The 21,761-nt window shown below is 45.3% G+C and overlaps 2 protein-coding genes across 9 annotated transcripts in view; both read left to right on the top strand.

The window, feature by feature from the left end:
* The first annotated feature begins 1,182 nt into the window (after nucleotides 1-1,182).
* RFX5 (regulatory factor X5) lies at nucleotides 1,183-7,636 on the top strand. Of its 3 annotated transcripts, XM_036833731.1 has the most exons (11): nucleotides 1,287-1,371; nucleotides 1,909-1,973; nucleotides 2,178-2,306; nucleotides 2,555-2,588; nucleotides 3,008-3,090; nucleotides 3,352-3,471; nucleotides 3,660-3,779; nucleotides 3,921-4,002; nucleotides 4,307-4,508; nucleotides 4,744-4,844; nucleotides 4,998-7,636. In XM_036833731.1, the coding sequence occupies exons 2-11, from the start codon at nucleotides 1,951-1,953 to the stop codon at nucleotides 5,964-5,966; spliced, it is 1,863 nt and encodes a 620-aa protein (XP_036689626.1). In that variant the 5' UTR covers nucleotides 1,287-1,371; nucleotides 1,909-1,950; the 3' UTR covers nucleotides 5,967-7,636. The 3 variants fall into 3 exon arrangements, with proteins under 3 accessions (XP_036689620.1, XP_036689632.1, XP_036689626.1); XM_036833725.1 differs by lacking the exon at nucleotides 1,909-1,973 and having other exon boundaries at nucleotides 1,183-1,311; nucleotides 4,998-7,635; XM_036833737.1 differs by lacking the exon at nucleotides 1,909-1,973 and having other exon boundaries at nucleotides 1,285-1,371; nucleotides 4,998-7,635.
* A 6,947-nt stretch (nucleotides 7,637-14,583) lies between these two features.
* The window catches only part of PI4KB (phosphatidylinositol 4-kinase beta), a 29,550-nt gene continuing 22,372 nt past the window's right edge, over nucleotides 14,584-21,761 (top strand). Inside the window, exons 1-3 of one of the 6 annotated variants that reach the window (XM_036849706.1) lie at nucleotides 14,585-14,708; nucleotides 15,040-15,442; nucleotides 17,473-17,651. The gene's annotated coding sequence lies outside the window, so the exon portion shown is untranslated. Of the gene's footprint in view, nucleotides 14,709-15,039; nucleotides 15,461-17,472; nucleotides 17,652-21,761 lie in introns of all 6 variants that reach the window. The other 5 variants (XM_036849717.1, XM_036849703.1, XM_036849711.1 and 2 more) reach the window with 5 other exon arrangements.

The following is a 21,761-nucleotide window of genomic DNA, read 5'->3' as shown; positions in this document are numbered from 1 at the left end:
ATTTGGTCTGCTATCTGGCACATAGTTAACAAATAAATTTTAGCTGTTATTAGAAAACCTTCCTGCCAGTATATCCTTATTTCCCCAACTCCGTGATCCTCTGGGTTCCCCCGCTACCCACAGAAGCTGGTAGTAGGGAAATGGAAGCTGCAAAGGGCGATGGTCATGAATCAGTCAACACTCTTGTCCTCTTTACAAAAGCACAATGACGATGCGACTGGAGAACTATAATTCAGGACTATAAATATACTGATAGTTTTGGGTGTAACATATCTGCTGTGCAAAACAAAATACTGTACTCCATTCAAAGGGTGGTTACCCTTGAGTCTGTGACCTCTGAAATTAGATGCACCGCTTGGTCTGTTCCTGCATTTTTCATGGCAGAGGGTTCATTGCTTTCATCTGATTCATGACCTTAAAAAGCCTTAACTAAGAGAGTGAAGAACCCTTGACCTTTCAGTACAATGTTCTCTGAGGAGAAAAAATTCATGTGGGCGTCCAGCACCCCCTGGGGAAGTCAGTCGAAATTCCAGTGTTCACTGACTACAGAACTTTGGGGATGCAAAGGCATTAGCAACTCTTTGGAAGGAGATAAGGTACACTCGGGAAACCTAGGAACACTACGGGAACTTTAGCTTAATGTGGTACAGCTACTGAGGTTTGGCGGCCTCCATCAATGAGGAATGTGAGCCCGTGTTTGCAGGTTTCTTGTTAGTGTCTTCATGCGTGTTGGCTGGTGAGGGCTGGGGGGAATGGTTCAACTTGTTTTTCATCAAAAGGGGATAATGTGAGCTTACAGCGAACTGCCATCACTACTACCTATAATTTTCTAGTTATTTTATCATCCATTGACTCTTTTCTTCCAGTAGCTCTGACGACCGAAGGCAAAACTGAAACACGGAAGGAGAAAGCAAAAGCAAAGAAAGCTCCAAAAGGAGGCGAGCACCCGATCTTTCGTCCTGCGGTCCCTTTAAGAGAAGAACCTCTTGGGACCGGCAGTCCTAACCGACCCCAGTTTTAACCGAAACCTAACCCGGACTTCCCCCTCTTGACTCAAATAAGACCAACTTTGGATTTTCCCTCCCCTATTGACCAATCAGATTCTGTTACCAGGCAGACTTTAGCTGCCGCCGGTGCGAGCCCGGCGCCTTCTGTCTCCGGGTGGCAGCAACAACCAATGGTAGAACAGGCCGTCCGAGTATCTAGGCAGATCGGGGCTGTTCCAGCCATTCAGAAAAAAGAAAATAAAGCAACGCACGAGCCCGCTGGGCCAGGACCGTGGGGCTGGGCTGGAGTGAAGGTGGCTGCGAGGTAGTTTCTCTTTCTCCCTTACCTTTATTGTTGCTTGTGTTGGAAGGCGACTGTTCAAAGGTAGGGAGGGCGCAATATGAGTTGGGAGGAGAGCAGAAAAAGATTTTGGCTGTATTTTCAACTGCTTCTTCACCCATGTGCACGTGCCCCGAATCTGGGACCCCATTCCCCCAGCCGGGTTTCCTACGCCCAGCCCAGGAGTTCCGCTACCCTGAACCCCTCACTTTGCAGCAACGCGGGATTGAATGGAGGGGGAAGGGAGGGAGGTGGGGGCGCGCATCAGGATGGGATGTTGAGGGAGATGACGTAGGGGCCGGCGACGTGGGGAGGGGAGCTGCGGGGGAAGCCGTGGCGAGATTAAGTAATGAGAACTTGGGCCCAGTTTTTTCCAAGCCTGGAAGGGCAGAAAATGTTCGTATCCTTTCTGACCTCCCAGGCAAATTCAGTGGTGAGGAGCATATTAGAGAATTAAACAACTTTGTCTTGTGGTTGTTATTGTTGTTTTTGAGGGGAAGGAGGGCAGTGTGGGGTCAGAGGCAGAAATGAAATTTTCTTTCTAACGTGGATTCCCAATCCCCCCTATCTCTTCCTTTACAGTTTTCCACATTTAGGAGACTGCAGAAAGGTGGGGCAGATAGAATGGAGATGGCAAAGATCTCTGGGTATATATGGCCCTGGAGAAGTAATGGAATAATTTCTAATTTTTGGAGAAGGCGAGTTTTAGAAAAAGACCACTGGGGAAATTTGGAGGCTTTCTTTCTGTTTTTCTATCTTTCTGGGTAGAGAGATGAGGAGTGCCCTGGGGCCTTGGGGGGGGTGCGGGGAGGGAAGTTAAATCTTCTTGTCCTGTCTTCTCCCAACTCCAGCCCTCATGCCGGGATGGCAGAAGATGAACCTGATGCTAAGAGCCCAAAAACCGGGGGAAGGGCCCCCTCAGGTAGTGCTGAGGCAGGGGAACCCACCACCCTCCTTCAGAGGCTCCGAGGTACCATTTCGTAAGTACTCATCACCACCTCTAAACCTCGTTCCGGACCTGGGGATAGATCCCTGTAGCACTTCACTTCCTCTGGAGATGATCTCCCCCTCCCAAGCAAGTGCATCTGAACAGGGGAGATTCTTAATCATGGTAGCAGTTCTTGAGCACCCGCTAGGCTTTTCAGACCTCTTCCTCTCCCTGGCAATCAGACATAGGGATGGGGAAAAATCTTGTGCATGACCTCCAGCTTTCTCCTCTTCTCCACAGCAAGGCCGTGCAGAACAAAGTAGAGGGAATCCTGGTGAGTATTCTGGGGAAGAGGGCAACAGGGAGATAGAATTGGTGGGAGATGAGGATGGTGAGGATATGGGTAAGAAAGGTTTATGCGAGTCAGTGTTGTCTACCCTGTCAGAAGATAATTGGCCTTGCAACTTGCTATCACTTTGACCTTGAGCATCTCACTTCATCTCTGTGACTTCTTGTGTAGAAGCCCAATAGAAATAAAATCAGAGGTGATCCCCTCCACTCCCCTTCTCACCTTGGTAGCTCCTAAGGGCTCCTCAGGGTACAGTGAATGCACAGCCTCAAATCATTTCTAAGGTCCTTTGTCAGCCTGCCAGTCACTAAGTCAGCTGGACTTTTTAGTAAGCATCAGTGGGTCCTACCTTGGGTCCTTCTTGGCCTTATTATTTCTCCTGCCTCTGTTCCTCCCTACCTCAGCAAGATGTACAGAAATTCTCAGACAACGACAAGCTGTATCTCTACCTTCAGCTCCCCTCAGGGCCCAGTACTGGAGACAAAAGGTAGGTTTGGTGCTAGAATTTTAGATATCAGAGGTTCTGATTCTTAAAGAAAGGCTCCCTAAAAAGGGGCAGGGTGAATAGGAATCCTCATAACAGTATCCTTAGTGGGGAAGAAAAGTCCCTGACCTGCCTTGGTTTACCAGGGAAAGGTGGATTCTGGATGAACTGATTCAGTCCAGCACTACTGAGGTGATAATCTGGATAGAACCAGGGCAACTGTTGGGATGTTAGTAATACTTGTTTCTTTTACTTCTCTTGCAGCTCAGAGCCAAGTACACTCAGCAATGAGGAGTACATGTATGCTTATAGGTGGATCCGCAACCACCTAGAAGAGCATACTGACACCTGCCTGCCAAAACAAAGTGTTTACGATGCCTATCGGTGGGTGGATGGGGGGGGTGGGTGGGATGGTGGGCATAGGACTACCCCCTCATCCCTGGAGAGCTCCCTGCCTTGACAGAGCCTGACTTCTTAAAGGGTTTCCCAACCTTCATCCCCAGGGACCCTCTGAACCCACTCCCAAACCTCCTTCTCTGAGTATCTTCCCACTCTGTCCCCCACGCACTCAGGAAGTACTGTGAGAGTCTCGCCTGTTGCCGCCCACTCAGCACAGCCAACTTTGGCAAAATCATCAGAGAGATCTTCCCTGACATCAAAGCCCGAAGGCTTGGTGGCCGGGGCCAGTCCAAGTATCCTTGACTGGAGAGGTTGTGCTAGAGGACCTGGGGAGGAAAACTTAGTATGTGAAGAGACAGGACTGGAAACAGCCTAACCTTCCTAAGGGGCTTGGAGACCCCCATGTGTTGGTTGCCCCTTAACTTAAACGTCAGATATTGCTACAGTGGCATACGAAGGAAGACCTTGGTATCTATGCCGCCCTTGCCCGGACTTGACCTAAAGGGCTCTGAGAGTGTAAGTAACAACCCTCCGACTGCACTCTTCTCTCCAAGGTAGAAGTCAGAGGACTTTGGGAGACGTTTTGAGGCCTGACACAGCCTAGGTCATTCTGCACACAGTTTCTGGGTATATAGGACATGCCCTTCTGCCTACCCTACTGCTGAGGCAGAGGAGGGAGAGAATTTGTGGGTTTCTGGGATGGGTTGATAGAGGCTACTCCCATCCCTAGTCTGGTCTTACTTATGGTCAACACTGTGTCTGAGAGGGGTGGAGGGTCCTTTGTTCAGAGTGTGATTGGGCATGTCCTTCCCCCCTGCAGCCAGAAATGGGCCCAGAAGTAACCCCAGCACCTCGGGATGAACTGGTTGAAGCAGCCTGTGCCCTGACCTGTGACTGGGCAGAGCGAATCCTGAAACGGTCCTTCAGTTCCATCGTTGAGGTCGCCCGCTTCCTGCTGCAGCAGCATCTCATCTCTGCCCGATCTGCACACGCCAATGTGCTCAAGGCTATGGGGCTTGCTGGTGAGTGGACCCCTTCTTATGTTCTGAGAAACCCTCAGCCACTTTCAACATCAAAGGCCCTCCCACATCCTAGGATAGAGACACCTTGGATTTGCCTTCTATTCCTAGAGAGCCTTCTGGGACATACCTTAGACCACCTTCTTTCCCCTGCCTCTACCAGTCAGTCAATCAGAATCGCCTCCCTCCTCCATTCTGTTTCCTCCTCACCTTGTTACCTTTTCTGGCACCTCTGCAGAAGAGGATGAACATGCCCCTCGGGAACGGTCATCTAAATCCAAGAATGGTGTAGAGAATCTGGAGGGCGGAGCCCATAAGAGACCAGAGAGACAGGCCCAGGTAAGGAAGTTGATGCCTTTGACCTTGCTCCCCTGGGTTGGGGGTTTAGTATATCCTTCCACCAGTGGATCCAGTACTTTTTCACCTCCTGTGTCTATTTTTCCTCCACTGTCCAGTCTTCCCACTTTTTGTGTTCTTCTCTTTACTTTTTAGCCTCCTAAGGAGCTGGACCCCCGGGCTGGGGCTGGACCCCCAGCACGCGGAGAGCGAAAGAAGAGTGTAGTGGAGAGCCCAGCGCCAGCAGCCAGTAACCCACAGGTTAATGCCCTAGTGGCCCGGCTGCCTCTGCTTCTCCCTCGGGCCCCTCGCTCACTTATTGCACCAATCCGAGTCTCTCCACCCGTCCTGGCCCCCAAGCTTTCTTCAAGCACTCTGAAAATGGCTACACTGCCTCTGCCCCCTAGAGCTGGGGGACCCCAAGCAGCTGTGCCCATCATTAACATGATCTTACCAACTGTTCCTGCTTTGCCTGGACCTGGACCCGGGCCTGGGCCTGGGCAGGCTCCACCTGGGGGTCTCACTCAGCCGAGGGGCACAGAGAACAGGGAAGTGGGCATAGGTGGTGACCCGGGACCCCATGACAAGGGTGTGAAGAGGACAGCTGAAGTACCTGTGAGTGAGGCCAGTGGGCAGGACCCACCAGCTAAAGCAACAAAGCAGGATATAGAGGATACAGGAAGTGATGCCAAAAGAAAACGGGGGCGCCCTCGAAAAAAATCAGGTGGAAGTAGGGAAAGGAATTCTACCCCTGACAAGTCAGCAGCTGCCGTGGACTCTGCCCAGTCCTCAAGGTTACCACTGGAGACGTGGGCCTCTGGAGGGGAAGGCAACTCAGCTGGAGGGTCAGAGAGGCCAGGGCCAATGGGAGAGGCTGAGAAGGAGATGCTTGCCCAAGGTCAGGAGGATGGTGCTGTTTCCAGAGGAGGAAGGGGCCCCAGTTCCCGGCATGCCAAAGAAGCAGAAGATAAAATTCCTCCTGTCACCCCGAAAGTGAGTGTCATCAAGGGCAGTAGAAGCCAAAAGGAGGCTCTTCATTTGGTCAAGGAAGAGGTAGACACTGCAGCACAGGGTAATAAAGACTTAAAGGGGCATGTGCTTCAAAGCTCCTTACCCCATGAGTGAAAAGACCCCAAAGCAACACCCCCATGTTAGGTATGTGGGGAAGAGTGCTATGTTAACTCTACCTGTCTGCCTAGTAGAGGCCCTTCTTTGCACTTGCTTCTCACTTGGCTCTTCATTCTCTTCTGTATAGACAGCTGAGGCACCCTGTCTTGCATAGTGCCTGGTTCTTGCCTCTTACCTTTCCAGCTCAATACCCTTGGCTTTAGAGTCACTAATAAATCTGTAGTGACCATCTTACCTGGATCCCTGTGCTATCCTGTGGAAATACAGGGATGGAGTATGATGAATGTATAGGTTAGGCATCTTTCAATTTTAAATCATAGAAAACCTAACTCAAACTGGCTTAAAACTAAAAATGTATTGGCTCATGTGACTGGAAAGTCCAGAGGTAGTGCTGGCTCCAGGTAAAGCTGATCCAATGGCTCAGTATGTCTCTAAATACCTGATTGATTTTCTTCCCCTACTGTTCTACCTTCTGTAGGATCAAGCCTGGTCCACCTCATGGCTGCCAGCACTCCTAGGATTACATATTTTCCTCATTTATGTCCAGCCAGAAAGAGAGGGCATCTTTGTGCCAGGAATCCTAGCAAAAGCCCTAAGATTCACTCTGGTTAGGCCAGCCTGGGTCACATGCCTGCCCCTAACCAGTCACTGTAGCCAGGAGTTTGGTAAATGCTAATTTGCTTATTTATTCTACATCATGGACTGTACCTTTCGAAAAAAGGGCAGGATCAGCCTCCTTAGAATCACATAGATCTCTAAATGGAAACTGGGAGTGGGGAGTTCCTGGGGAGACAGCTGACACCTAGCCACTGCTATGAAGTACCTGTGGTTTTAGCTTGCTAGGCTGAGATCAGCTATACCTGCTTCCTCTTTTCCAAATAGTTTTGCATTTTCCTTACTGCAGCTATAATCTCTTTCATCTTGTTCCAGTCTCAGAAGGAATGAGAGGGAAATCATTCTTCTTTAGGGACTATCTCTTTAGTCTCATTTAGATGACAATCCCCTTTCTTTACATCTCAGAGATGGATATCCTTCCTTTTCCTGTTTCCGAATTTTAGTTTCTACTCATTCCTGCTTCCCTGTCCCCCACCCTACTGCCTCTTTCACCATGTAGAGTGAAAGATTTACTCCCTAGTCGTTTTATTAAATTCATTCTGTATCCACCAGGTGTCAGTCTCTTGTCATGTATGTGTCAGGACTTAGCCAGGATTGTGGGGCTTAGGCTATGTGTATGGAAGCGGGTAGCTGCGCATATCAGGGAGCACCAGTAGGAAGGGAATCCAGGTATGTATTTGGAAAAAGCAGTAAACCAGCTGATATTACTTGAGGACCTACTGTGTCTTTTGCATAGGGTAGCTTCTGTCAGGGATTCTCAGTTTTCTTTCAGGGAGCCTTCATTCATTTGTTCATTTATTTCCACCATTGCAGATTTTTAAAAATTATAATATGTAATGTTTGATATCTATAAAGAATATATTTAAAATGGATAAATTATGAAGCATAATAATTAAATGATCCATCACCCAATTTGTACATTAAAACATTAGAAATACCACTGAATTTCTTGTGTTCTTCCCCTATCCTATCCTTCTGCCTCTCCCTAGAGGTAACCACTATCCTTAATTTCGTGTTTATTAATTACCTGCCATATATATATATATATATATATATATATATATAGATATAGATATATATAGATAACCTTTCTATATATGTATATATTCTTTAAAAATGTATTGTTCAGTTTTGCTTTTTAGCTTTACAAAATTTTATTCCCTAATATTCCCCTGTGGTTTGCTTTTTTATTTCACTTAACATTATTTCTAAGACTCATCCATGTTGTAGATAGCTATTATTCGTTCGTTTTTATCCATATAATATTTCAAGTGCATAAACCACAATTTACCCATCCACCTATCAGTGGACATTTGGGTTCCCAGTTTTTTGCTGTTACAAATAATGCTGCTACTAACATTCTTGTACAGGTTAGTGCCTTTGTTTTTATCATTTATTTACTTAGTTATTTATTGGCCGTGTTGGGTCTTCATTGCTGTGCACAGGCTTCCTCTAGTTGTGGTGAGCAGGGGCTACTCTTCATTGCAGTGCACGGGCTTCTCATTGCAGTGGCGTTGAGGAGCACAGGCTCTAGGCATGCGGGCTTCAGTAGTTGTGGTGCACGGGCTCTAGAGCACAGGCTCAGTAGTTGTGGCGCATGGGCTTAGTTGCTCCACGGCAAGTGGGATCTTCCTGGACCAGAGGTCAAACCTGTGTCCCCTGCATTGGCAGGCAGATTCTTAACCACCGTGCCACCAGCGAAGTCCCAGTGCCTTTGTTTTTAGTAAGATTTCTAAGGTTTCTAAGATGGTTCCTTTGGTCTGTACACCCTCTGAGTTGGAGACTGTTCCCTCTTGTCTCATTCTCTAAAAGGGTTTACATCAGATTGAAATGAACCGTCCCTTGAAATTTTGATAAAACTTACTTGGTAAGCCCTCTGAACCTGGCATTTCTTTGTGGGAAATATTTTAACTATTGATTTAATTTCTTTAATAATTATAGGCTATTTGGACTTTCTATTTCTTCTTGAGTCTATTTAGGTAAAATGTTTTTCTAGAATTTTGTGCATTTTATGTCATTTTTTTTAAATGAAATTTCTTCCATGTTCCTTTTTGCCTCTGCTCCCTGGGTAGTTGTGTCCTCCTTTACATTTCTTCTGTTTACTTGCGCCTTCTTTTTTCCCCCCTTGACCAGCTACACCAGAAATTTATTTTACTTGTCTGATTTTAGCTGCCACTTTGGGCTTTGTTGATCCTCTGCCTTATATATTTGTTTTCTACTTCATTAATTGTGGATCTTATCTATAGTATTTCCTTCTGCTTTCTTTAGATTTAATTTTAGGTTCTTTTACAACATCTTAATTTTAATCTTAATTTTTATCTAATTAATTTTCAAGCTGTCTTTTTTCTATTATAAGTTTTTAAAGACCCACTTCCCTATATTCTCCAAATTTTTCTGTTTAAAGTATTTAAATTATTACTTAGTTCTAAGAATATTTAAATTACCTTTATGACTTTTTTGATTCATGATTTAGAAAAGTTTTATAAATTTCTAAAATCTGGATATTTACAATTTTATCTTTTTGATATTGATTTTCAGTTTAATCATTTGTGCTCAGAAAATGTGGTCTCTATGATACCAATTCTTTGAAATTTGTTGGGAGTGTTATTTTATATTCTGTAACTTATCTTGGATGTCTAAATCTGTTTTGTTGTTTTCTGCTGACTCCTGCCCATGGCAGCTTATTTCCTTGTATATTTTGTATTTTTGTATTTTGAGCTCCTATTTTGAGCTCTTAATCTTAGATTAAGATTCCTTAATCTAAGGGAATCCAGTAGGCCTAAATTGGGTGTACTTTCCTCCAGAGAGGCTATGCATTTGTTTCTGCCAGGAGTTTGGTAAATGCTAATTTGCTTATTTATTCTACATCATGGACTGTACCTTTCGAAAAAAGGGCAGGATCAGCCTCCTTAGAATCACATAGATCTCTAAATGGAAACTGGGAGTGGGGAGTTCCTGGGGAGACAGCTGACACCTAGCCACTGCTAGGTGCTCCTTACCTGGGACTGTGTTAGCCCCTTCAAGAGTCCCTATTTGGGCTTCCCTGATGGTGCAGTGGTTAAGAATTTGCCTGCCAATGCAGGGGACACGGGTTCGAGCTCTGGTCCAGGAAGATCCCACATGCTGCAGAATAACTAAGCCCGCGAGCCACAACTACTGAGCCCGCGTGCCTAGAGCCCGAGCTCCGCAACAAAAGAAGCCACCGCAATAAGAAGCCTGCACACCACAATGAAGAGTAGCCCCCGCTCGCCGCAACTAGAGAAAGCCCACGCGCAGCAACGGAGACCCAACGCAGCCAAAAATGAATAAAATAAAATAAAATCTATCTTTTAAAAAAAAAAAGGGTCCCGATTTAATTCAGGAGTCCCAGGTTTTCTCCCCTGCTTTGGCCAGGCCCAGGGCTTAGCCTCTGTTCACAATAATGATACTGGCATTTGTCCCCAGGGCAAGCCAGCTTCTCCTACTGCACGTTACTCATCCTTCATAAGGTTTCAGCTCAATGTTATTTTTCCTTCCTCTAGTGATCTCTTCTACTTTCTGATGAGGCCAGCGATGTGCTAAACATTATGTTTGCTGTGATTTATCCAGGATCCAGTTGTATTCTAATGGGGCAGCCCTTTTTCTTCTCTGTGCTGCCAGAAGTAGGAGCCCATTACTGTGGTTTTGACATTTCCCTTCTTGTTTTTTAAGACCTAGGTATTTGTTGGAAGCTAGTTGACTTAGGCACTGTCTTCAAGTCAATAGTGATCATAGCACAGTGTGAGTTATGTTAGCAGTAAGCACAGAGAGCTATGGGAGCCCAGAGGAATAGCATATAGATCAGAAATGACTTCCTAGTAGAGGTGGGTAGGACAAGTCTAATTGATAAAGCAAGGACAGAACAACAGAAGACATATGGTAAAAAGAGCTAAATCATGATACTCATTCTGCTGCATAAGAGGTGTAAATTCAAAGAGATTGAGTAATTTGGGAAGGCTTCATGGAAAAGGTAGGCTTGAGTTAAGCCTTTAAGGTAAGTAGAGCTTAAATAGGTAAAAAAGAGGAGGGCATTCCAGGAAAAGCAGGGGTTTGGGGATAAGGGACGTGAGCAAAGACATGGCAGTACAACCCAGTAAAGAGACCTGGCAGAAGGGATGTGTGTGAACAAGAGTGAGAAACTGGAAGGAGAAACTGGAAGAAGAACACACAAACATTGAACGAATGGTTGAAAGTTATCCGTTGATTGAATGAATGAATGAATGAATGAAAGGTATGAAGTCTGCATTAGAGGATGGAGGAACTGAAGTCAAATAGAACCAGCCAGGCAGCTGTTGCCATTATCCCTGTGGGAGGAGATGAGGGACTGGACCAGGCTGCTGACATGTTAGAGATCATAGGCACATGGAAAGATAAACCACTGGTGCTAGAATAGATAGACGCAGCCAAAGAAATATTGCCCTCACCATGATTGGGTTTGGGGATGTATCCATTCACTTAGGGAGTCCAGACCACTGGATGATTTTGAGATTTACATGAATATTAAGGGGCTTTTAAGTAGCCTATTTTAAATCTTTACCCTATTTTAAAAATCTAACATGAAACAAGTTACTCTTCTGTAGTTCAGGCAATCTTCAGTTTATTAGATGAAGGGCTAAACTAAGGGTTTGGGGACTGCCTACTGCTTCCTCTGTACCATTCCCTATTCTCTCCCCAATACCCTGTTCCCCACTCCCGTTGTTGTCTTTTTTCATTTTAGCCCTATTATAAATTGTTAGAGGTAATTTATAATTTACTAAAATTTGAAATAATCTTTTGCTATTAAACCAAGTCAAACTCAATATGTTTAGTCTATGGCCTCAAATAAATGAATTTATTGTTTATTTTTGTGGGCAACAATCAATTTTCTTAATAAAATCAAAGCAAATACCACATGCTAAACAGAGGAATTAATGTCATTATATATTTGTCTAAGTGTTTTGTCTCATGTTGTGGTTCATCAGTAGGCCTAAGTCCTTTGTCTAGGATCATCCTGCTGGCTGTATCCTATGAGGTAAAGCTAATCTTAACATATATATATATATATATATATATATATATATAAAACGCAGTATTTCTTAAGAAATGTTCATGAAGAGGCATTTGCTTACTGGAAAGAGCATGAATTCAGTTCAAATCTTAGCTTTACCAGTTTCCATATGATTTTGAACACTTAGTCCAGTTTTTTCAAACTGGAATCAAAAATAGATCGCGACTCATTAGTGGGTTGTGAAACTGATTTAGCAGGATGCAAAACAGTGTTTTTAAGAAGTGAAATAGAATAGAAACTATCAGCATGCATTGCCTATAGTAAGGGTAAGTATTGTTTCATGAAACTTTTACTTCAGTGAAGACATGTCTATGTGCTCTTCAGTGGTCCTGATTATAAAATCTATTTCTTATTGTGGGTTGAAGTAAAACAGTTTCAAAAAACAATGACTTAACCATTCTGAAGCTCAGTCTCCATAAAATAAAATCTCTTTCACAGGGTTTTAGTGAGGAATAAATGAGGTAACGTTTGTATTCATACACAGTAGGAGCCCCCAAGCAATAACTGCTAGTAGCTTCTTTTTCTTTTCTCTGAAAAAAAGCCCATAATATCTATGGTTCAGGAGAAAAATTACTCTTTATAATTTCTTTAACCATAGGGGTGTTTAAAATATAACTGGAGCCGGGTCCTCTAGTTTTACCAACTTTTGATGAAGAAGCCGACTTCTTTCCCCAGTTTGACGACATTTAAGTAAATAAATGACATTCCTTGACCCTGTTAGTACTTTCCTGCCCTCACACCCCAAGGTGCCACATGCGTACATGCTTTCCCACCAAAGTAAGAGGCTTCACGTGCATACATGACAGTATGGGGTTCCTATAGGGTCACCATGTACATGGGTCATCCATGAACAGCCATCTATACCTGTAGCAGCTTCCTGGGACCTAAGATAGAGGTAAGTGGTGCTTTTTTTCTATCGAAAGAGAATCTAAAAAATAGTTTCAGTGTGGTGAGGAATTTTAGAGAATATTATAAATGTTATGCTTTTAAATTAAATATGGGAAACAGAATAGCATTCAGTTTTATAATCTGACAATTAAGGAGACAGGAGAAAAGAAGAAAAGCAAACAGGAAGGGAGGGGAATAATTTAGTCAAAACATTTGTTTGTAAATATTCTTATTTTATTAATTCATTTAAGAAAGATAACTATTTTCCCAGAACAACTACGACAACAAACAATCAGACAATTGGCCCTGTTCTGCATTTTTGGAAATCTCTCTAATGCTTGACTGGATTCTCGTATCTGCTTCTGCATTCAATCTGTTGCTGTATCAACAAATATAAACATTTTTTCCTGTGGTAGAAACTAAGGATACAGCTAGGATACAAAGATAAATCCTTTCCTGCCTTGAGGAACTCAGACTAGAGGAGGTTGGAGACCCAGAAATAGAGGGAAACAAAGAAAATTCCAAAAGAAGGCAGAAAGACAAAGTCATAAAGAGATGCACAGAAATTTACACATAAGAGCCCTTAGAGCTATAAACACAGAAAACTTGAAACAAAATCTTCTACCTAATAATACGGTGTGTGTGTGTGTATGGGGTGGGGGTGGGTCTCAGTTAATAAAGGACTTATAACTGCTGTAGCTACAAAAAGTTCCTACTTGAAGTTTGAACAGAGATGTTACTGGAAAATAAAAAACTTCCTACTATAAAAAGTAAGGTGGTCACACCTCTTTTTACAATGTTTCAAAAAGCCGGCTTACAGCCCTTGGGATCCCTATCCCTTGAGGGGATGGATGTGTGACATTTTAAACTCTAGGGTAAAGCAGGGTCATCACCTCTCCGTACTTGCCAGACAGCTGACTGGGAGCTGGCCAAGAGCTGCTAGGCCTGACAGATGGACTGGTGATTCCCCACTCCAGATGAGCGGTGACAAATTTAAACTATCTTTGGCACTCTTGGCCTCTTTCTCTGCTCATCTTTCATTACTGTACTCCTGATTTAACCTAGCTTATCAACTTGTCCTCCCATGATATGAGCAAATTCCCTTCAGGATGCTCTCTCCTCTTTTTTCTTTGGCTGGATCATTTCTAGCAACTTTTCTTTGTGCTGGCTCACAGTATTTTTGAGAAACCTTTCATTCATTCATTCATTCATCATATACAGAGTGGCCTTCTGTATTAACAATGTGTTCCTTCAGCAATCAGGTACCCCATTTGTTCTACTTTTGTACATACTGCATGTTTTACAGAGGTATTTTCAAGCTATTAATCTTTATTCGGCCTCCCAAACACTGAAGCAGTGACCCTCTTTCCTTTCGTCATCTATCCTATATTATTGTCCCAATAATAGTAATATAGTACTATGTATAGTAGTAACCTGTACTCTCTTTTAATCCTCACAAAATCCTGTAAAGTGTCAATATACTTGGATCCACTTTGCAGACATAGAAACGGAGGTTCACAGAGGTTAAATCAGTCATTCCAAATCAAACAGCCTTTAAGTGGCAGGGAAGGTGGCATCCAGGAACTGGGCTCAAACAACTAGCCCCAGTGTAGAATATTAAGTAAGGCCCTATGAGGGTTGGGACAGAGGTTCTGACGTAAAGGCTTCCTAGTCAATAAGCTATCTGATAAATACACAAAACCAACACCAGAAGTCCATTTGCGGGGCATATTTTTTATTTGTTTAGTTTTATATGGTTTTGTTTTGTTTGGAAGGCGTGATTATGCCCTCCACGCTTTTGTCATTTCACTCACCTCTCCCGACCTGGCCCTGTCCAGCCCCTCCCTGGCTGGATCGAGGTCCGGAGGCTGGAGGCCAAAGGCTGCCCAGGCAGGTGGTGACCTCGGAGGCAGAACCGCCGCCTCGAGTCGCGCCGCTAACGGCGAAAGACTGACGCGGTTGGACCGCGCCATTCCCCAAGCGATAAGGGGCGTAATCTTGGCATCATCCTTAAAGATGAGTAGGAAAAGGATAGTGAAGGTGACTATCTTCCCCGCCTGCCCTTTGTCTTTCTGCTGTCCAGCTGGATCCCCAGCGTCCATCCCCTGACCTGATTTACTAAGGAAATCGAGTGGAATAACGTAGGGGGAAAGCCATTGATTGCAATTACGGTAACTCGGTTGCTAAGCCGAACGGGCTCATTTACATATAATTTGCATGTTCCTGTGCTTACTTAAGTACGCGATAAGTCTGCACTCCTCTAACAGGGCACCCACGCCCACCTGCCACACTGCCGCTCACTGCTCTAGGCCGGGAGCCCCTTCCCCTTATCCAGCAAATTTTACTTCCCTTTCGGCTTCCTTAGCCTCGCAAACGCTGTCTCTTAGGTCCGCCTCCCAAAGATTGGCCCCTCCTCCCACCCGTAAGCTCCTCCCTCCGTCTTCTCCTCCCTCCCCAGCTGCCAAATCTCTCTTCCCCGCCCCCTTCTCTATTTCTGAACAGGCATGTTCCAGGCAGCTCACCCGACTCCCTAGATTACTATGGGATCGGTAGGGTCCTGAGCGTCGGAGAAGCAAGAAAGCATAGCCCACGAAGGGCCTGAACTCAGAAGAAAAATCGAGATCTGCTGGGGATTTTTTTTTTTTTTTTTTTTTTTTTTTGGTCTTGGTTGTGCGAGGGAGGAAGAGAAAGTTGTGAGGCCCGGTCGAAAGTGAGGCAGCGCGAAGGCCCCCTCAGGCGGCGCCGAGGGCAGCCCCGGCAGCCGGGGCCTGGTGCAGCCGCCGCGGCCGCTGTCAGGGAAGCGCAGGCGGCCAATGGAACCCGGGAGCTGCCGCTGCTGCTGAGGCGGCGGTGTCGGCAGCCCGACCCCGACCGCCCGCACCCCCTCCGCCGGGGTCCCCCGGAGGTGAGCTGCTCCTACCCCGTGAGTGCCCCCTGCTCTGTGTGTGAAGGGGCCCCTCTCCCACCCTGTCCCGCACAGCGTCCCCCGCCCCCACACCTGGGTTTGACTACAAAACTGCCCTCCCTGTGGCAGCTGCACCCCGGGTTCCTTCTCCACCCTTTCTTCCCAAGCCTGGGGTCCTCCTCTGCTTTTTGGCTTCCTCTTCTGTTTAGCTCCTCCCTCTGCCCGGGGATTCCCCCCTCCCTCACTCTTATCCCTGTTGCCTCCGTCCCGAATTATTTTAAGTCGTCAACCCTTTCCACACCACGACGCCTTTTATAATGTCCATCCTTGTTTGTCTTTCCTCGTTGTCTGTGCTCCAGCCCCGAATCTTTCCCATGGCCTCCGCCTTTACCCCTTTTCCTATTTTGTCCCTTTCCTCCGATGTCTCTATGCCACCCCAGCACTGGGTTCCCTTTTCCCTGATCTAAAGATTGTGGCCCTCTCTTCCTCTGCTGCTTCGGATTCCGTTACCTCACTGCCAGCCACCCACCCAGCTCCTGGCTTCCAAGAATTGTCTATTCCCTTCTCCTTAAGGCATCTAGGCTCTCACCATCATTCCCAAAGTACTACTTACAGTCTCCTTTGACCTTAAGCCTTACCCTTCTTCTCTGGAGTGCTTTATGATTCCTGTAACTTTCTTTAGCTTCCCTCTACCCTTCCTCAATTCCCCCAACCTCTGGAGGTTTGTTCCTGTAGAAGAGAGATCTGACAGTGCCCCTTCCCATTCAGGATTTCCAACTTCGACACCTCCCTCGAGTTTAAAGGGTTTTGCTGATCCTTGTGACACTTGGTTCTGTTTTCCTTATGGTCTTTACGTGTTCTCTGTCATACTCTTTACCTTTACATACCACTGATTTCTGGATCAGCTAAACCTTGAGCTAAGAAGAAAATGTGTTGGGAGGAGAGGGAGCCTCAGCTGTCTCAGGCTTTTCTCTGGACAGAAGGGTGTTTCTGAAGGATGGAGCAAGTTTAAAAGAAGTTCCTATCAGACTACACTTTGTTGGAGGAACGAACAGTCCTGCATGGAAACTGAATGAGGTTGTGAGAAATTTTGTTTTGGATTATTTAATTTTAGGCTTGTCTTAAAGGGATCACAGAATAGAGTCTCCTCCCACTCCTAAGAGGAATCAGTTTACTGTCTGTGGCTTCACTAGAATGGTTTTGGTTGATTCCTTAAGAGTTTAGGCCTGGAGTGGGGTTGGTCAGGGGGTAACTGGGAAAAGGAACATGAGACAATGGAAAGAGCTTGTATATTCAGAATCAGGACTCCTGAGTTCAGCATGTGACTTCCTCACTTGACCTTTAGAGTGACTTTTTTTGGGAAAATGGTCCACTCTGTAGGCATCAGTGTAGTAATAGGCTTATAGCAGGATGTGGGTTGGGGGAAAAAATTAGACTTAATTATTTGTTTACAAAACATTCTGGGTTCCTCAAGACACAAGGTATTTATGAGTAGTGATTTAGTTGTTCTGAGAATTTTCTTTCATTCTGGTCTCTCTGTTGGGCCTTTCTAGTCTTACAACCATGGGAGTAAATCAGTTTGAAAGACAAGCTCCAGGCCAGCTTCTTTCATCTGCCTTGCTTTTTTCCGCCACAGCTGTAAGTTGCTGACCACCTTTGCTGTTCCTCTTGTACTTGAACCATAACTCCAGATTCTGTAGATGGAAAGTATGTTTGTGGGAAAGTCCTTTGAAGAAACTGGCTGGAAAAGAAAACTTGGAGTGAGTTAGGACTTAGGAAACTAGTTGCTTCCTTGTATGCCATGTCTCTTGGCCTGCGATAGCGAAGAGGGCATATGAAGTTCCATTCATCTTCCTACTCTAGGCCTGTTTGAAAGTAATCATGCTACCTCATCCCACTTCTCCCTTTGTCTCCCTCCTCGTTAGCCAGTGTCCAATCTCATAATTCCCCTTTTTAGGAGCAGCTTCACTCCTTGGAAGCACCCCCAAAGAGAAGTCATATTTCCCCTAGTTTCCCTGCTTCCTTCTCAGAGCTGGGTCCACACTGCATGAGAACATGTTTGTTGAATGCCATCTAAAGCAGCAAATTGAGATTCTTTGATTTGGGGAAGTAGTTTGAGAGGGACCTCTCAGTAACTGGCATGAGACAAGAGAGGGCCTAGTTCAAGTGCATTTGGAGCTTGCAGCAGGAAGGAACAATTCAGAGAGAGGTGAGTGTACAGGTTGCTTTCTTTGCCATCTGTCTGTTACAGCAGGGGCTCCCAGAGCTGGCTTGGGCTGTCTGGCTGGAATCTGCTTATACCAGCTCTATAGCCCTGAACAGAATTCTCAGCCTGATTCAATATTGACTTAACTACCCAGAGACCACTGCTCTCCCTACCCTCCTGTTGGTAGCTTGAGAATGCCCTCTCCCCTGATGCCACCCTGCCTTGGGGCCTTGGGTAAGTGTTTACCTGGTTCCTGGTAGGGCTTGAGCCTGTTTGGCTGCTCGGCTCTTTGTTTCTACAAGGAGAAGGTTGTACTCAATCTCCATTTTTACCGTTAAGGTTAAGGGGGAAAGGTGAGCTCAGACCTCCTTAAAGAAAGGTTTGAGTTAAACCTTGAGACGTGAGAAGGAAATTCTCAACCACAGAACAGGCAGCTTAGGATGATTAGGAGTCTCTTTAGAAGAGCAACTTCTTTTTAAAAATTACTACTAAAGGCATACATGCATTTGAACAAATCCAATGGTACTTAAAGAGTTTATGATGAAAATCAATACTTCCTTTCCCTTCATCCCTACTCCTAGAGTTAACGTGTTAATTATTTCAGTGTTTCTCTCTGACAGTTATTGCCATAACCTTAGATAAAATGCTTGTGCCTTTGTTTCTTGGTTTATTAATTGTTACAAAAGAAGATTGCGCTTTAGAAGATTCATACCTCTTGCTTATATATTGTCATTTTTATTTCTACTGGAAGCCTGTGTAACTTTTTTTTTTTTTTTTGCTGCGTTGGGTCTTCGTTGCGGTATGCAGGCTTCTCACTGCGGTGGCTTCTCTTGTTGCGGAGCACGGGCTCTAGGCGTGCAGGCTTCAGTAGTTGTGGCACTTAGGCTCAGTAAGTAGTTGTGGTTCACGGGCTCTAGAGCACAGGCTCAGTAGTTGTGGCACACGGGCATAGTTGCTCTGCAGCATGTGGGATCTTCCCAGACCAGGGCTCGAACCCGTGCCCCTGCATTGACAGGCGGATTCTTAACCACTGCACCACCAGGGAAGTCCCCTGTGTAACTTTAAATAACATATTTGAATCTTCTGTTCTTTCCATTAACTTTTAATAACCTCTCTTAACTATCTACCTTGTAGGATGAAGATACTGGCTCCACTACTCTTTTTTCCAATTCACATGATCCATCTCAAAGGGGTCTTTTTTTTTTTCAAAGTGATCTTTTAAAAGGAAGTGGAAAATTGAGCTCACCTCTCTGCTTGGAGGCAGAGCACTAAATTAGATGATCTCTTAAGGGTCATTCTATGAAAATACAGAAACGTATAAAAACGTGAGGATTGATCTGAAGCAATTGTATTTATCTAGTTCATGGAAAAAGATTTTAAGAAGGGAATGGTGATTAACTGAGTGAGGAAATTGATTTGGGGCTCTTTATATCCTGTCCTACCAGAGACCAATCCACCAAGTCCTTTAACGGAGGCCGTGGAGGGTTGTTTGCCTAGAATCTTTTGAGGTGATGAGAGGCGGGAAGCCACGTTAAGTGATAGCATTCCCTTCCCCCAGAGTCTTCTGCAGACATTTACTTAAATGCTCAGTCACAGAACACATGCATATGTACCCTCTCTGTCCTCTCTCACTGCTGCTGTTCTCTGCTTTGCCCTGAACAACCCTCTGATGCTCAGCTGAAGATTCCCTGCATTGCCCAGACATAACGTGTGGAGCCAGTCGGTTGTCAACATGCCCCCCACCCCCCCCACACACCCCTTTCCTAGAAGCCAGCTGCTAGTCCGGGGCGGGGTCGGCCTCTTCAGTTCCCTTCCAGTCTCCCTGGAAGGCCAGTTTAGGCTCCCAGTGTGAAATGTGGAGCCTCAGTTTTCTGAATGTCCTTGAGAGCCATAGGAGTCATTTGATACTAAAGGTTTGGATTTCCTTCTCTCGTGTTTTTCTTGTTCTCTGACTTATAAGGGGAAGGGTGGTGAATACAGAAACTGTTTCTTCCTTTTTCGCTTTCTAGTCCTTTCTCTCTCTTTAGAATAGTTACTGGGGCTTCCCTGGTGGCGCAGTGGTTGAGAATCTGCCTGCCAATGCAGGGGACACGGGTTCGAGCCCTGGTCTGGGAAGATCCCACATGCCGCGGAGCAACTAGGCCCGTGAGCCACAACTACTGAGCCTGCGTGTCTGGAGCCTGTGCTCCACAACAAGAGAGGCCGTGATAGTGAGAGGCCCGCGCACCGCGATGAAGAGTGGCCCTGGCTCGCTGCAACTAGAGAAAGCCCTCGCACAGAAACGAAGACCCAACACGGCCAAAAATAAAAATAAATAAATAAAAATTTTTAAAAAAAATAGTAAATATATATTAAAAAAAAAGTTGGGTACTCTGCCCGTTTAAAAAAAAAAGAATAGTTACTTATCAAAGCTATATTTTCTTTGCATTTGAAAATGAATGAATTGATGTTGAGGACCATTTCTGGATTTAGGTTTGGGAGAATCCATTTTTTATTTCTTATTGCCTAAATTGCCAAAACAACCTAAATTTCCTTCAACTCCTCCTTTTCCCCATGACTTGCTTCAGATGCCGGCAGTTCCTGAGGCTCAGAAAGGCCAGGAGGGAGGCCTAGCTCCAGTTTGGTAGTTTCTAGTGGCAGAGCTGCCTATACCGGAGAGGAGTTTGGTTTTCCTCCTTCTCTTGACATTGTCTGTTCCCTGGAGAGTAGAGGCTGCCAAACTGGGGACCTGTTCTCTTCAGCGGGAAGTCCCCTGAATACTGTGATGTGGGATTTCTAACTGAGCCCTGGAATAAAAAAAATGATGGTCTCCTTTCCTTCCTTCCTGGTGCCAGTAATAATCCCAATTGTGACCATTTCCAAATCTTCTGTGTTTCCTAGTGAAGTCTGAGATGCTGTTTGTGGAGAATGTCTGAACTTCATTTCCCTTGCAAGTTTTGAAAAGTGGATTTTTAGGAGCTTTTGGTGACTTGGAAGTCTCTGGAGTAGAGGAAAAAAGAAAAATGTGCCAAGCCTAGAGAGATTGAGAAAAAAGAGTTGGTTGTATAAAGTGATTGAGGTTGTTGTGTGAGTTTCTAAGCAGACCTAAAAGGTAGTGGTCCCAGTTGAATTTGAGTGACCCTCTGGTGCAGAGTGTCCTACAAAGGTGCAGCAGGGAATGACTAAAGCTTCATTCTTATTATTCCTGTGCAACCCATAGTTGCGAGTAGAGACAGATCTGCACAGGCAGCCATGCTGGTTCTGCTGCTCAGAGGGCACTGCCTAATTTGGGAGAGGGCATAGTGAAAGAGTTGCCACCTTTTTGCTGATCCCAAGCTCAAAACTGCATCAAAGAAATTAAATTTGGGGTTGAACTTCTTGCTTGACAGAGTTGGGAGAAAGATAAACCAAAATAGCCATTTTTGATGCTTTCTGAGAACTTGAGTTCCCCATCTGTCTTCCTGCAAAACTTTAGTGGTTGACTGCTAGGAGTCAGGGAGCTGTACTATATAATGTTGGGCAAATGAAGGTAACCTTGAGTCTTAACATTTCAGAGGTGCAAGAAGAGGCACTGGAAGAGTGGCAGTGGAAACCATGGCTTTGCAGAGTGACTGGAGAATCTGTATCTTGAGCCTCCTTCCACTTACCCAAAGTATATGCACCCAGGTTGACTAGTGTCAAAGCTGATGTCACTATCAGTTGGAAATTACCTGCATTCCAGCTCCACAGCTGCTTCTGCCTTCCGCTTGCTCATGCTCTTGAGTGTGTCTTAGATTCACTCTATTTGTATTTTTGTGAAGAGGCCTCTGAGTCCATTGCTGACTGCAGCCAGACTCCGGAGCTGGGTTGATCTGACATCAACAGTGTGCCTCTCCCAGTCCTTGCTTTGAAATTTCCTCCTGTTCTGCACTGATTCTCCTGATTTGGATTTGGTGAGGCTCTGAAGAATCATTCTAGAAAAGCAATGGCTTTTATCAACAGTGTTCTCTCACTGACTTTCCTTCTGAGAGTCCCTCCAGAGAGGGATTCTTGGTTATGTGCTTCCTGCCCCTCCCTGTTCTTTGGACATTCTAGACACATGAGTTCCAGCCTGATATCTTTTTTCCTTCTCACAGCCCCTCCAGTTCTTGGAGT

Source organism: Balaenoptera musculus, chromosome 1, assembly GCF_009873245.2.
Source record: "Balaenoptera musculus isolate JJ_BM4_2016_0621 chromosome 1, mBalMus1.pri.v3, whole genome shotgun sequence".
Classification (NCBI taxonomy): Eukaryota; Metazoa; Chordata; class Mammalia; order Artiodactyla; family Balaenopteridae; genus Balaenoptera; species Balaenoptera musculus.
The sequence above is the reverse complement of the archived record's forward strand: the minus strand, read 5'-3'. Positions and strand labels throughout refer to the sequence as shown.